The sequence below is a fragment of the Henckelia pumila genome, chromosome 3 (assembly GCF_033568475.1).
Source record: "Henckelia pumila isolate YLH828 chromosome 3, ASM3356847v2, whole genome shotgun sequence".
NCBI classification, from domain to species: Eukaryota; Viridiplantae; Streptophyta; class Magnoliopsida; order Lamiales; family Gesneriaceae; genus Henckelia; species Henckelia pumila.
The window spans coordinates 73,107,166-73,123,375 of record NC_133122.1 but is presented as its reverse complement, the minus strand read 5'-3'; the positions used below and the strand labels follow the sequence as shown (position 1 = coordinate 73,123,375).

Genomic DNA, 16,210 nt, shown 5'->3' with positions numbered 1-16,210 from the left:
CATTGCCATTAAAAAAGTGTAAATTATATTAAACAAAAGATTGTTTATACATAGAGTCATCAAAGCCCTTAGCCACAAGTTGGCTCACCGGGCACCCACTCTTTCAGAATTGTCTGGTACCTACGTGTGTCCTTGATCAAGTTTTTCCCAAATTGAATTTTAATCAAAAAATTTTGCTGTGTTTTGAGTTGAATATTATTTACAATTTAATTTCTTAGTTTAAAATTCTGAAATCACTCTTATTAATTTGTCTAGATTAAGTAGGAATAATCATATTCTGGTAGTCATATTTAGACAGTCCCTGTGGGTTCGACATCTGGACATTTGTCCACTTTATTATTACTTGACCTGGTACGCTTGCCAGTAGATTTTTATCAAACCTATTTTAGCGGTCAAAAATCATAGGTAATTGGTTCATTCTGGAAAATGTTTGCATAAATTTAAGTGTTTCTAGTCTTGGTCTCATAATGTTCTGTAATATTTAGGGCTCTGGGGCAGTCTGCTCCAAGTATGGCTGCATTTGCAAAGGCAAGAGTTTCTGCTGCTAAAATCTTTCGGATAATCGACCACAAACCATCTGTTGACAAAAACAGCCAGTCGGGCTCTGAATTGGAGTCCATAACAGGGCAATTGGAGCTTCAGAATGTGGATTTTCACTACCCTTCAAGGCCGGAAACTCAAATACTCGACAAATTTTCACTCCTCATCCCTGCCGGAAAGATGGTCGCCTTGGTTGGAAGCAGTGGCTCTTGGAAAAGTACAGTAGTATCCCTTATTGAGAGGCTTTATGATCCCACCTCAGAAGGCTTTTGTATTTTTGAATTTCGTATTTTAAATGATTTATAGTATCCCTTGTTACGCAAAATACTGTGTGCAAGAAATTTTGAGGTAAGTATTTGATCAAAAGCTTTTACCGCTTAGATAGTGTTCTTAGATTTGCCAAATATTATGGAGAATGCGTAGAAATTTGTATAAATAAACTTTAAAGAATCACCTTGAATCTTAATATTTGTTATTTGTTTGAGAGAGCAGGCTCCAAAATTATTATCGGTACTGACTCTATTGACTCTATGTTAACAGTGTTAAGTTACATAGCTCAATGACATCCTAAATGGTATGATATTATTTTTCCACCTGAATTTAAACTTTAAAGTTACTTTGATTTTTAAAGTGAAAATCTACATACTACCAGATTATTTGTTTTAGGAATCACGGTTGCTGCTTGTCACAACTCACAATTCTCCTTACTTTGTTGAGTATTTTTTACGAGATTATGATTTGATCAATGTGTCTCTTTGCTTTGTAATGGTTTTGTGATGGTCTGCTGGGGGGAAGCTTAAGAAGTTTGAAAAGAATGTGCGAGAAGCCAAATCAAATATTGAAAATTTCTGACTCTGTGGACTTTGCTTCCTGTCGAAGAAGTGCAGAGGAGACGTGTTGTACGTGAGTGACCCATGCAAGCACCCGACGACACGGGGGGATCAAGATGACATGGGGATATACAGGGGAGTTTTTCGGGACTTCAGCAAGTCGAGGACTCGGGAGCTCTTGATCAAGAGGCGGGTCGATTTTTCAGCAGCCTTTCGGATCTTTGTCTTGGGTGAGAAACTATATTCTTTAACTTTTTTTCTTGGTATTGTTATTATCAATTTCTCATACTCCTATCCTTAGATCGGTAGGTTTGATTTTTATTGCTTTGTTTATGCGATTTTTCTGCTTGAGCGTCGCTCTTGGTGGTTTGTTAGAGTCTTGTGGTGGTGTTTTTACATTTGTTTGAAAATATGTATTTTCATATCTTTTCCTATTTTTTTTTCAATAATCACAAATATCAGGTTAAATTAATTGAATGAATTAAGCACTTTATGTTGAATGGGTCATCTCAGCAAGAGCAACATGCAAGGTAAAATTAATTCAACTAACAGAATATGATCTCAAGTTTTTTTTATTATGTTTTTGTCTATTATGTTCCTATGTCCCCTTTGTTTTCAGGCAAATAGTGGGAGTAGTAAATTTCCATTTAGTTTTGTGTAGGAGCCTCTCTTTACTTACATGTTAGGAACACCTGGATAAAATCTAAAACTGTAGTGGTGTGCCTATATCTTGCATATGATTAAGGTGCATTATGTTGGCTTCATGCCACTTTGCTTAAGATTCCACATAATTTATATGCATGATTTATTGAGATAGCAGTTTCTTTATTATAACATCAAAATAGGCTGAGTTCACTTTTATGTTCTACAGGGTTGGTGTAAATTTATGAATCTTTCTGTTATACAAAGATAAAGAGAACTACTTTTTTTCAGTTGCAGTGATATTTTCTGACAGATCTCTGAATATGTAATACTTGATTAAACATTTCAGCCTATGTTGTCCCTTCTGTTTTGTAGAGTGCATGAAGGTCGGAAGTCTTACCAGTTCCCGGAGGTTTCCCATGTAGTAGCCCGTACCCTAATTGAGTAATTAAAGGATTAATGCTAATTAATTAAATTGGGTATCGGACGGATCGGAAGCTCCGAAGGCACGATCGGAAGCTCCGAACAGGATCGGAAGCTCCGATGAGCGATCGGAGGCACCGATGATATTACGTCAGGCATGACGTGTGGTTGGATCGGAAGCTCCGATCACCCCTATCCGAAGTCATCAAGTGATATTTTGACACGTGGCAGATCAGGATCTTCGGAAGCTCCGATGGCAGGATCGGACGTTCCGATCGAGGTTCGGACGTTCCGATCAAGGATCGAAAGTTCTGATCATTGTCTATAAATAGAAGGCCGAGGCTTCACTTTCATTTGCCAATTTCGAGTTCTCCTTTCCATTCTAGTCCTTTTGGAGCTGTTCTAGTCTTCTTAGGCTTGGTCCGGAGGTCGGAAAGGCGTTCGGTAGTCATAGCGGAGTTGTGCCCAAGTTCTGGAGGCATCGACATCAAAGGGCTAACGACGGACGAAGGTATAGCTTTTGCTTCCTATAAATATTTAGGAGTATGCAATAGCTTAGTTAAGGCTTTTAGAGCACTTTAATGATAGTAGTATCATTTGGCAGTGTAAAGCAGACTATAGGCGTGGACCTAGAGTTGGTAGAGCTTGCTCTGTTTTGAGGTACGAAAGTACTGTTCAAGATATCCTGACTGAGTATGCATGTATTATGTGACTGCATGATTTATATGCCATGATATTATGCTGCATTCATTTGCATCTTGCTGTATATCTTTCGAGATGTCTGTTAGTAGGGTTGTACCCTATCTTGTTAGTGGATGGACTTCCATCGATTTGGGTCCGGCGTATCCACGGTTATCTCGGTATGGGAGCCACCTCCTGAAGCGACGGCACAGCGTGCTACATACCAGGGCCCGGTCTGTCTCTGTTATCTGATCCTTGACCTCGAGTCTATAGGGAATTCACTTTGCATACATGTATACTCATACTCTCGTACTGAGCATTTTATGCTCACGTCTCGTACTCTGTATTTTCTGGAACACCCTATTCCATGGGGCAGGTTTGCGATTGGACGAGGAGGGTGGATCTAGGAGGGGCTAGTCAGTGATTGGCCAGCTGGAGCTTCGCTTAGGTTTTATTACTTTTGTTTGGGTTTATACAGCTATTCGATTTGGTTGTATATTATTTGGATTAATTACAGATTCCTTTACTTGGGATTGTATATTATTTATGGTTTCCGCAGTTTTATTCTGATATCTGTTTAATTAAGTTAATTGCATGCCTAAGTTCTGTTTAGTAGGTGATCCAGGTAAGGGTCACTACATTTATGGTATCAGAGCATGCAAAAGAATTCTTGGGATTTAGTCTCATCTTGAGGTATTTTTGTAGATGGCAAATCGTGATGACCGGAGTTCTCATGGCAGTGTTGGTGGGCGTTGGGGTGATGCCGACCAGGAGCCTCGTCGAGAACGGCGTCATCGTCATCATGAAGACGAGCGTTTCACTGTGCGTCGATTCTTAGCTATGGGTCCTAAGCCCTTAGTTGGAGGTGAGTCTCCGGAGGATGCGGAGAACTGATTAGACCGCATGGAGATGACTTTTCAGAATTTCCAATGCACCAAAGAACAGAAGGTGGAGACCCTTGGCTATCTTTTGGATGGGCGTGCGCGCAGGTGGTGGAGGTTTACTTCTGCACCTTTTGTTGCGGCGAGAGGAGTGGCCACCTGGGCCGAGTTCCGCACAGCTTTCCAAAAGCGGTATTTTCCTCCGACACTCCGTCAGTTGAAGGCAGGCGAGCTACTGAATCTTCGATAGGGAGCCATGTATATCGATGAGTATCAGCAGAGGTTCTTTGATCAGCTATCCTATTGCCCCGAGATTGCTGATAGCTCAGAGATGAAATATAATCTGTTCCTTCAGGGCCTTAACCCTGAGATCCATGATCGTGTGGCAGTTGGCGACGACATGTCCTACGAGGGTTTGGTGAGCCGTTGTCACTAGGCAGAGGACAGCATTCGGCGGAACAGGTCTTTCCCTCAGTCGAGGCCTGCTAGTTCTTTGGGTCCCCGTGCCCAAACTTTCAAGAAGTCTGGATCTTCTTCTTCCTTTGGTTCTGGAGGTGTTGTCCGGTATGGTAAGAAGGACAAGTGTGATCACTGTGGGAAGAACCATCCATCTGGCAAGTACCGTAGAGCTTCTGGAGCTTGTTTCCGTTGTGGAGAGACTGGTCATATCCGGAGGGATTGTCCACTGTCTGGGGGAGGCGGTTCCGGTTCTGGTTCAGGATCGGGTTCTCAGGCCACCGTTCAGCAGAGGTCGCAGGGACAGTCTGCTGGGAGTTCTCATTTGAGGCCACGAGCTTCTGGCCAGGTGTTTTCCCTGAGACATGATCAGGCAGTGGAGGAGAATGAGAAAGTCATCGCAGGTACATTTCTGCTTTATGGTATACCTGCTCTTGTACTTATTGACACTGGTGCATCTCATTCCTTCATTTCTGCACGTTTTGTTAAGAGCATAAGTTACCATGCATTGCACTAGACATAGTGATGTCTGTTTCTACTCTGACAGGCCAATCTGCTTTGGCTAAGCGTCTAGTGATGGGTTGCCCTTTAGAGTTCGAAGGGAACATTCTGCTAGCGAATCTCATGGTACTGGCGATGGACGACTTTGATTGCATTCTGGGAATAGATATGTTGACTACCTATCGAGCTTCAGTGGACTGCTATCAGAGATTAGTACGCTTTCATCCGGAGGGGAGTGAGAGCTGGTTTTTCTATGGTGAGGGAGCGCAACCCCCGATGCCTTTGGTATCAGCTTTGAGAGCCTGTCGAGCTCTAGAGTCTGGCGGGGAAGGCTACCTTATATATGCAGTAGATTTGTCCGCTGAGAGCATTGGGATAGAGAGCATTCCTGTTGTGGATAAATTTCTAGATGTATTTCCTGATGAGATTTCGGGTTTTCCTCCTGCTAGGGATGTCGAGTTTGGCATAGAGTTGATGCCGGGTACTTCGCCTATTTCTAGAGCACCGTATCGTCTAGCTCCGTCAGAGATGCGTGAGTTGAAAAATAAACTACAGGATCTTTTGGACAAGGGGTACATTCGTCCTAGTGTATCTCCTTGGGGAGCTCATGTTCTCTTCGTGAAGAAGAAGGATGGGTCGATGCGGCTGTGCATTGACTATCGGCAGCTAAATCGAGTCACTGTGAAGAACAAGTATCCGTTGCCTCATATTGATGACTTGTTTGACCAGCTGCAGGGCACATCAGTTTACTCTAAGATTGAATTGAGATCTGGGTATCATCAGTTGAGAGTCCGTGATCAGGACGTGGCCAAAACTGCATTCCGTACTCGCTATGGGCATTACGAGTTCCTAGTGATGCCATTTGGTTTGACTAATGCGCCGGCTATATTCATGGATCTGATGAACCGTGTCTTCAGGGAGTATTTGGACAAGTTTGTCGTGGTCTTCATTGACGACATCTTGGTGTATTCGCGTAATACGGAAGAACATGTTTCTCACTTGCGGTTGGTACTGCAGACTCTTCGGGATGAGTAGTTGTACGCCAAGCTGAGCAAGTGTGAGTTCTGGATGGATAGAGTGGTCTTTCTTGGCCATATCATATCCAGGGAGGGGATTTCTGTTGATCCAAGCAAGATTAAAGTGGTACTTAATTGGTCACGTCCGACAACAGTTGCTGAGATCCGTAGTTTTCTGGGTCTAGCAGGGTATTATCGTCGCTTCATTCTGAACTTCTCTCAGTTAGCTCGACCTTTGACGCAGCTTACCCGCAAGGGTGTGGATTTCGAGTGGTCCTCCGAGTGTGAGGAGAATTTTTGTGAGCTTCGACGGCGGTTGACTTCTGCGCCGGTTTTGGCATTACCGTCCAGATCTGTAGGGTATGTGGTTTACACGGATGCTTCTCTTCAGGGGTTAGGTTGTGTCCTGACTCAGAATGGGCATGTGATCGCATACGCTTCTAGACAGCTGAAGCTTCACGAGGACAACTACCCAGTCCATGATTTGGAGTTAGCAGCCATTGTGTTCGCTTTGAAGATCTGGCGTCATTATCTGTATGGCGAGAAATTTGAGATCTTCATCGACCATAAGAGTCTCAAGTATTTGTTCACTCAGGCAGAGTTGAACATGAGGCAGAGACGTTGGATGGACTTGCTTAAGGACTATGATTGCGAGATTAAGTACCATCCGGGAGCTGCTAATCTCACCGCTGATGCTTTGAGTCGCAAGGTGCGACTATCCGCACTTCAGACTTGTTCGATGTCTAGTGCGATCAGTGACTGTTGTACTTCAGGTTATACCTTCAAGCATAAGAAAGGTATGCAGAGTATCCAGATGTTTGCGATATTATCTGAGCCAGCCTTGTATTCGCGAATCCGAGATGCTCAGATGTCTAATTCGAAGACCCAGCGTTTAGCTCGTCTAGATAACGAGGGTAGCTCGTCTGGATTTCATTATCAGTCAGATGGCTTTCTGTGTTTGTCTGGTAGGCTTGTGATTCCGCAGGATGAAGAGTTGCAAGAGGAGATTTTGTCTCAGGCGCATCGCACTAAGTTGAGTATTCATCCTGGGAGCAACAAGATGTACAAGGATCTACGTACTCGTTTCTGGTGGAAGGGAATGAAACGCAGTGTTTATCAGTTTTTTTCGAGATGTTTGGTGTGTCAACAGGTCAAGGCAGAGCACCGACGACCTGGAGGATTGCTTCACAGTCTGCCTATTCCTGAATGGAAATGGAAGTTTATCACAATGGACTTTGTGACCCATTTACCGGTATCCCCGAGGAACTGTGATGCTATCTGGGTTGTGGTGGACCGACTCACCAAGTCAGCGCATTTCATTGCCTATAGCCGAGAGTACTCTGTGGATCGCATGGCACGGATGTACATTCAGGAGATCGTTCGACTTCATGGAGTGCCTGTGAGCATTGTCAGCGATCGGGACCCCAGGTTTACTTCTAGATTCTGGGGGAGTGTTCAGCGTGCGATGGGTACTACTCTCAGTTTGAGTACAGCCTATCATCCGGAGACTGATGGTCAGTCAGAGCGCACTATCCGTACTTTGGAGGATATTCTTAGAGCGTGCGTCATGGATTTTGGTTCAGCCTGGCAGGATTATTTGCCGTTGATCGAATTCGCTTACAACAACAGCTATCATACTAGTATTGGGATGGCACCTTTTGAGGCGTTGTATGGGCGACGTTGTCGTACTCCACTCTTCTGGGAAGAAGTGGGGGAGAGACAGGCTGAGGGACCGGAGTTTATCCAGCAGGCGATAGACATTGTTGAGCAAATCAAGAAACGGATTAAGACTGCACAGGATCGTCAGGCCAGTTATGCTAATATCAAGCGTAGGCCCTTGCAGTTCGAGGTCGGGGAGAAAGTGTTTCTGAGAGTGTCACCTTTTCGCAAGATTCTCATATTTGGCCTTAAGGGCAAGTTGTCTCCCAGATTTATCGGTCCGTTTGAGATCTTGGAGAGCATTGGCGATTTGGCTTATCGACTAGCTTTGCCACCGCATCTATCCAGTATTCACGACGTGTTCCACGTATCTCTGTTGCGACAGTATGTGGCGGATGAATCTCATATTCTGCAGCGGTCTGAGGTTCAGGTAGACAAGGATTTGACTTATGTTGAGAAACCTCTTCGTATCCTGGATTATAAGGATAAGGTTTTACGGAACAAAGTCATTCCTTTGGTTTTAGTTCAGTGGCAGCGCCGAGGCACTGAGGAAGCTACTTGGGAGCTTGAGGACAGGATGCGTAAAGACCATCCTGAGTTGTTTTGATTTCATTCTTTAAGTTGTATTCAGTTGCAAACTCTGTAAACGTTTGATTTGAATAAAGAATGTTTCTGATTTCTGTATTTGCATTCGGTACTTAAGATCTGATTTCGAGGACAAAATATCTTAAGTGGGGGAGAATGTAGTAGCCCGTACCCTAATTGAGTAATTAAAGGATTAATGCTAATTAATTAAATTGGGTATCGGACGGATCGGAAGCTCCGAAGGCACGATCGGAAGCTCCGAACAGGATCGGAAGCTCCGATGAGCGATCGGAGGCACCGATGATATTACGTCAGGCATGACGTGTGGTTGGATCGGAAGCTCCGATCAGGATCGGAAGCTCCGATCACCCCTATCCGAAGTCATCAAGTGATATTTTGACACGTGGCAGATCAGGATCTTCGAAAGCTCCGATGGCAGGATCGGACGTTCCGATCGAGGTTCGGACGTTCCGATCAAGGATCGGAAGTTCCGATCGTTGTCTATAAATAGAAGGCCGAGGCTTCACTTTCATTTGCCAATTCCGAGTTCTCCTTTCCATTCTAGTCCTTTTGGAGCTGTTCTAGTCTTCTTAGGCTTGGTCCGGAGGTCGGCGAGGCGTTCGGTAGTCGTAGCGGAGTTGTGCCCAAGTTCTGGAGGCATCGACATCAAAGAGCTAACGACGGACGAAGGTATAGCTTTTGCTTCCTATAAATATTTAGGAGTATGCAATAGCTTAGTTAAGGCTTTTAGAGCACTTTAATGATAGTAGTATCATTTGGCAGTGTAAAGCAGAATATAGGCATGGACCTAGAGTTGGTAGAACTTGCTCTGTTTTGAGGTACGAAAGTACTGTTCGAGATATCCTGACTGAGTATGCATGTATTATGTGACTGCATGATTTATATGCCATGATATTATGCTGCATTCATTTGCATCTTGCTGTATATCTTTCGAGATGTCTGTTAGTAGGGTTGTACCCTATCTTGTTAGTGGATGGACTTCCATCGATTTGGGTCCGGCGTATCCACGGTTATCTCGGTATGGGAGCCACCTCCTGAAGCGATGGCACAGCGTGCTACATACCAGGGCCCGGTCTGTCTCTGTTATCTGATCCTTGACCTCGAGTCTATAGGGAATTCACTTTGCATACATGTATACTCATACTCTCGTATTGAGCATTTTATGCTCACGTCTCGTACTCTGTATTTTCTGGAACACCCTATTTCATGGGGCAGGTTTGCGATTGGACGAGGAGGGTGGATCCAGGAGGGGCTAGTTAGTGGTTGGCCAGCTGGAGCTTCGCTTAGGTTTTATTACTGTTGTTTGGGTTTATACAGCTATTCGATTTGGTTGTATATTATTTGGATTAATTACAGATTCCTTTACTTGGGATTGTATATTATTTATGGTTTCCGCAGTTTTATTCTGATATCTGTTTAATTAAGTTAATTGCATGCCTAAGTTCTGTATAGTAGGTGATCCAGGTAAGGGTCACTACATCCCATTTTAATAAGGAGAGAATACTCTGCCTTGCTTCCAGCAGAAAGCAACCAGTTTTCGGAGGTTTCCTTGATTATCACCGGCAACTCTTGTGTATTATTGCTTATTTATGTAAGACAATTTTTCAAATAAACATAAAGGAGTCAATATGAAATGATATGCTCAATAATTGTGCAAGTTTATTATTGTAGCTTAATCCATTATTTATTTAAAAAAACACATGAATTGGTGGAAAGTAGAAAATTTGTGTTTCTTTGTATACTTGTACAGTGAGCTTTTTGCATTCGCAGGTGTGAGCAAGAAGGTACATTTCTTAGTAGAGATTTGTTCAAGTTTGGCAGGAAGAACAATGAGGAATGCTTTTGGAATGAGATGATGACAGCAGTAAAAAACTAATAGATCCAATTTTCAAAAGTAGTAATATTATGGAGTGCGGTCTCTTCACCAACATCTAAGTAGAAAATCTCATGTATTGTTGTACCGTTATTTTATTAGTGTCAATTCTTTCTCATTTTATTGATTGCTTATGAATTTGTAAATATTATTTTTTATTGTTGGAAAATTGTATATTAAATTATATTTTCGAATTTTGTATTTTAAATGATTTATAATATTGGAAAATTGTGTATTTAATTTTAATTTTTTTTGTTTTTTATTTAAAGAAAGACAACGTTTTAAACTTTTGTCGTAGGCTTTTAAAACCGTTGTATTTAACGACAAAAGACTACGGTTTTATTTTTTAAAAAGACAACGGTTTAAAACCTTTTTCTTTAATAACAAAAGACTACGGTTTTTCACCGTAGTCTATGACCGCACTTTTAACTACATATTGTTTAACATCGGTTTTACAATCCCAAATAACTATGGTTTTCCACCGTAGTCTTTTACGACATAAGACTACGGTTTAACATCGGTTTTACAATCCCAAATAACTATGGTTTTCCACCGTAGTCTTTTACGACATAAGACTACGGTTTAAAACCGTAGTCTTTTATGCTAAAAAACTACGGTTTAAAACCGTAGTTTATGACCGCACTTTTAACTACATAGCGTTTAACATCGGTTTTACAACCCCAATTAACTACGTTTTTCCACCGTAGTATTTCAACATTTTTGTTGTAGTGAGGGGCTCTTCTTTTGGGGTGCCCCTACGATGCATCTTCTGTCCAGAATTTTTCGAACGAAGCGTGCAGCGCGGGGGGCCCCCCGGAAGATTGCGCGGGTGCACTGTAAGACCTGTTCATAAAAGGTTGTGATGCAATTTCAAGTTTTCTGCATATTTTTTGGCCTTTTTAATAGTTTTTGACATTTAAATTGAGCCAAAAGAAACGCCATATGGTGAAATGATTTGTCTCTTCAGACAAACAATATAAATATGAGAATCAACCATCATTTTAAATACAGATTCTCATATTTTTAAAGAACTTTGCATACATTTTGTTTATTCTTTTTTTTCTACAAAAAAGAGTTTATAAACATTTCTGGTTAAGAAACTTGTGATTTACAATGTTGTAATCACAAGTAGAAGTTGTTGTATCTTGAGAGAATATTGCCAAATATTGTAGGCACCAAGAGTGGGGCAAAAATCTTTTTAAGGAAATCGTGTTCAACACGAGCCTCAACTGTTGAATTCATTTATGTTTTATTCTGCCATATTCAATTTTTTACATGTTACATTTGTCTACAAGCTTAAGAAGATTTTCTGAACAAACTTGAAGATGGCATCATCATCAACAACGACGAACACTCCTGCGACACATAGAGAAAAGCCTGAAAAATTTAATGGTGCGGACTGCGATGGCGACATAAAATATTGTTCTATCTCACAACTTTGAGTCTGGCCAGATTTTTGAAAGAAGATCCTCCTTCCATTCCTAAAGATGAAGTCGATCCTCGTAGAAGGGCTGCACAGCAGACGCATGGAACCAAAGCGACTTCCTTTGCAAGAACTACATTCTCAATGGACTTGACAATGAATTTTACAATGTGTATTGTCAAGTTAAAACCGCAAATGATCTTTAGGAGATGCTTGAAAGGAAATACAAAGCGGAGGAAGTTGGTATTAAAAAGTTCATCGTAGGACGCTTTTTGGATTTCAAGATGATAGAATCCAAATTCGTAGTGAGTCAAGTGCATGAAATGAAAGTACTAATGCACGAGATTCATGTGGAGGGGATGAGTCTAAGCGAGTCATTTCAATTTGCTGCATTGATTGAGAAACTCCCTCCTTTGTGGAAGGACATCAAAAACTACTTGAAGCACAAGAGGAAGAAATGAAACTCGAAGATCTGATTACATGACTGAGGATTGAGGAAGATAATTGTGTTACTGAGAACAATACATTTAAGATGGTTGCAAAAGTTAATATTGTGGAATCGAGAAACAAAGGGAAGAAGAGAAAATTTGTGAAAGAACAACAACCACCAAATTATCAAAGGAAGCTTAAAGAAAACTGTTACAACTGCGAAAAATCAAACCATATGGCAAAGGATTGCAGACGCCCAAAGAAAGGGAAGGAACAAGAAAACATGGTTAAAGAAAGGTCGGTACCTTTTAATTTTTCTAAACTTGATTTAACTACATTTGTATTCGAGAAGAATCTGGTGGACAACCTAAACGACTGGTGGGTTGATACGGGTGCTACCGACCACATATGCTCCAATAAGAAGATGTTTCCACATACACTCCAAATTCTGGGAGAAAGTTGTTTGTAGGAAACTCTGCCACATCAGACATCGTGGGGGTTGGAAAAGTCATCTTGAGAATGACGTCCGGAATGAAAGTGACCCTCGCTGAAGTGCTACATGTTCCTGAAATAAGGAAGAATATGGTATCATGGTCAGAACTTGTAGAACATGGATTTAGGCTGGTATTTGAATCAAATAAGTTTGTACTGACCAAGAATGGTCATTTTGTTGGAAAGGGGTATCTCTATGAGAGTCTCTTCAAGTTGAATGTAATTGCGGTTCACCACAACTTTGATGACAATAAAGATAAAGATTCTATTTATTTGCTTGAGTGTTCTGATTTATGGCACATTTGTTTAGGACACGTAAATTTTAATACTCTGCGACGTTTAATGAATTTAGAACTATTTCAAAAGTACAAAATTGATCCAACACATAAATGCGAAATTTGTGTTGAAGCAAAAATGACCAAAGCGCCTTTCCATTCTATTGAAATATTGGTGACTTAAAGTTTGTGCAAACTAGAGGAGGTAAAAATTACTACATAACGTTCATTGACGATTGCACTAGGTACTGTTATGTATATATTTTGAGGGGTAAAGATGAAGCACTTGATGCGTTCAAAACCTACAGAACCGAAGTAGAAAATCAACTTGGTAAGCGAATAAAAAGTATTCGCAGTGATAAAGAAGGAGAATATGGAGTTCCATTTGATGAGTTTTGTTCATTCTTGGCTATTATAGATCAAACTACTGCTCCATATTCGCCTCAATCTAATGAGATTGCCGAAATAAAAAAATCGAACTCTGAAAGAAATGATGAACGTCATGTTGATAAGTTCGAACTTACCCCAAAACTTGTGAGGGGAAGCAATATTGTTTGCTAATCACATATTGAACAAGATTCCCCACAAGAAAAATGACAAATAGCCATATGAATTATGGAAAGGTCACAAACCTTCCTACAAGTAACTGAAAGTATGGGGGTGTTTGGCCAAGGTTGAAGTACCAAAGCTAAAGCAAGTGAGAATAGGACCAAAGACGGTCGACTGCATATTCATTGGATATGCACATAATAGTAGTGCATATAGATTTATAGTGCACAAATATGAAATTTCTGGAATGATTAACGGGATGACTATTGAGTTCAGAAATGCAGTGTTATTTGAAAGCATATTTCCCTGCAAAAAGAGGAAACATGAAACGGATAATCGAAGAACATAATAAATGCCAGCTGAAGGTTCTTCTCAAGGAGATGAACAAAATAATAATAAAGGCCTAATTGAATTAACAAGTAAAATCATTTCTAAAAAATAATTGCCCAGTCAACTGACAGATGATTCTGAAAAGAATGATCCTAGTTCTAGTAAAAAAACTAGAGAAATTGTGAATGAAGGCTCTGCACATAAGGATGAACCTCAAAGAAGTAAAAGGTCTCAAACCATGAAGTCTTTTGGTCCAGATTTTCTTACTTACATGCTGAAAAATGAACCAAAGATTGTACAAGATGCGTTTTCTAGCCCTGAAGCTCCATATTGGAAAGAAGCCATTAATAATGAACTGAAGTCCATTCTACGTAATAAAACTTGGGAATTGGTGGATCTTCCACCAGGATCCAAGACGTTGGGATGTAAATGGGTCCTGAAAAGAAAATATAAAGTCGTTGGAACAGTTGAAAATTACAAGGCTAGATTGGTGGTTAAATGATATAGACAAAAAAAAGACTTGTTTTGTTCGATACTTATTCACCAGTCTCAAGAATAACTTACATTCGTGTACTCATTGCAATCACACCATTGCATAACCTTGAGATACACCGGATGGATGTCAAGATCGCATTCTTGAATGGTGAGTTAGAAGAAGAGATCTATATGGATCAACCCGAAGGATTTATTGTTTGGGGTAAAGAAAAGAAAGTGTGTTGACTCGTTAAGTCTTTATATGGGTTGAATCAAGCGCCTAAGCGATGGCATAAAAAATTTGATAAAGTCATGTTGTCAAATGAATTTAAAATTAACGAGTGTGACAAATGTGTCTACATAAGGGGCACAAAATATTCTTATGTCATAGTATGTTTATATGTTGATGACATGCTAATAATGAGGAGTAGTCAAGATGTTATAAATGCAACAAAGAAAATGTTGACAAAACATTTTGACATGAAGGACTTAGGCATTGCAAATGTCATACTAGGGATTAAAATCTCTAGAACTTCAGACGCAATTGTTGTTTTTCAGTCTCATTATGTTGAGACTGTCTTGAAAAGGTTCAATGCATATGATTCTTTTCCTGCAAAGACGTCTCTTGATATGAGCGTCCACTTGAGTAAGAATCATGGGAAACCAGTTTCTCAATTGGAATACTCCAGAATTATTGGAAGCCTCATATATAACATGAATTGTACTCGACCTGGTATTGCTTGTGCAGTAAAAAAGCTGAGTCATTTCACAAGTAATCCAAATGAGGTTCATTGGAAAGATTTGACAAGAGTGCTTAGATACCTAAGACACACTTTAGAGTATGAATTGTATTACACAAGATATGTGGCGGTGCTTGAAGGATACAGCGATGCAAATTGGATTTCTAAAACCAAAGAATCTAAATCCACCAGTGGCTATGTTTTTAGCATTGGTGTTGGCACATTCTCTTGGAGGTCATCAAAACAAACTTGTATCGCTAGATTCACAATGAAATCTGAATTCATAGCACTTGATAAAGCCGCAGAAGAGGCAGAATATCTTATGAATTTTTTGGAGGATATTCCTTGTTGGTCAAAGTCAGTGCCTACAATTATGATACACTGTGACAGTCCATCGGTAATTGCAAGGGCATATAATACTATGTACAATGGTAAGTCTTGACATATTCATCGAAGACATAATACTGTTAGGCAATTGATTTCTAGTGGAGTTATCACTATTGATTATGTTAAATCAAAGGATAACTTGGCGGATCCTCTTATAAAAGCATTGAATAGAGATCAAATGTACAGCTTGTCAAGAGGAATAAGATTAAAGTCTACAAAATAAAGCTCTAATAGTGGTAACCCAACCTTGTTGATTGGAGATCCCAAAATCTTGGTTCAATGGGACAACTAAACTATGAGAACTTGAGTAAACACTCCGGAATTTTTTCCAACTCATTCATAGGACCATGAGTGCTGTAACCTACCAGTGTAGTGAGGTTAAGTTTGAATTTTTAATGATTCTTTGCTTGGAGTAGGCGGAGTATGGTAGGATACTCTTATAAGGAGACCATCTATGTAAGTGTGAGTATGAGACACCTCAAAGAAACACTTATGAAGACAAGAGGTGTTCCATGGCCAAAATGGACACAACCAAAAAACCAAATAGAAATGAAGGGAATTTGTTGTGTAGGTACTGTTGTCTGGTTTTACACAAACCGCCAAGAAGTTCAAGACATCACGTTCACTTCGTGGCCTAGTAATTCCGATAGTATTCTACTAAGGAAGGTTCAAATCCACAAGCTACCTCTCCGCCTGCAGTGCAGGGGCGCCCCAAAAGAGGCGTCCCTGCACTGCCCGTGCTGTCTGGGGTTCCCAAGCAGCTAAAGGGGCGCCTCTACGCTTCTCATGCTGCCTGTAATTTCCAGGCAGCTTTTCAGCCGGGATACTTTGTTTTTCGTTCGAGTTTTTTGTTCTTTTTTGCTTAATTTCAATTCATTAAGCCATGCATTTCCCGCTTTTCCTGGGGTTCTCAAGCAGCCATATGCAGCGCAGGGGCGCCCTCATGCTCCCTGGAAAGCTTTGCAGCCGGGTTACTTTGTTTTTTCGTCCGAGTTATTCGTAT

At 40.8% G+C, this 16,210-nt stretch overlaps 1 protein-coding gene across 1 annotated transcript; it reads left to right on the top strand.

The window, feature by feature from the left end:
- The first annotated feature begins 14,500 nt into the window (after window positions 1-14,500).
- On the top strand, window positions 14,501-15,262 carry LOC140889019 (secreted RxLR effector protein 161-like). The gene has a single exon (XM_073296714.1). It carries the CDS (start codon window positions 14,501-14,503, stop codon window positions 15,260-15,262), a length of 762 nt encoding a protein of 253 aa, XP_073152815.1.
- Window positions 15,263-16,210: the final 948 nt, after the last annotated feature.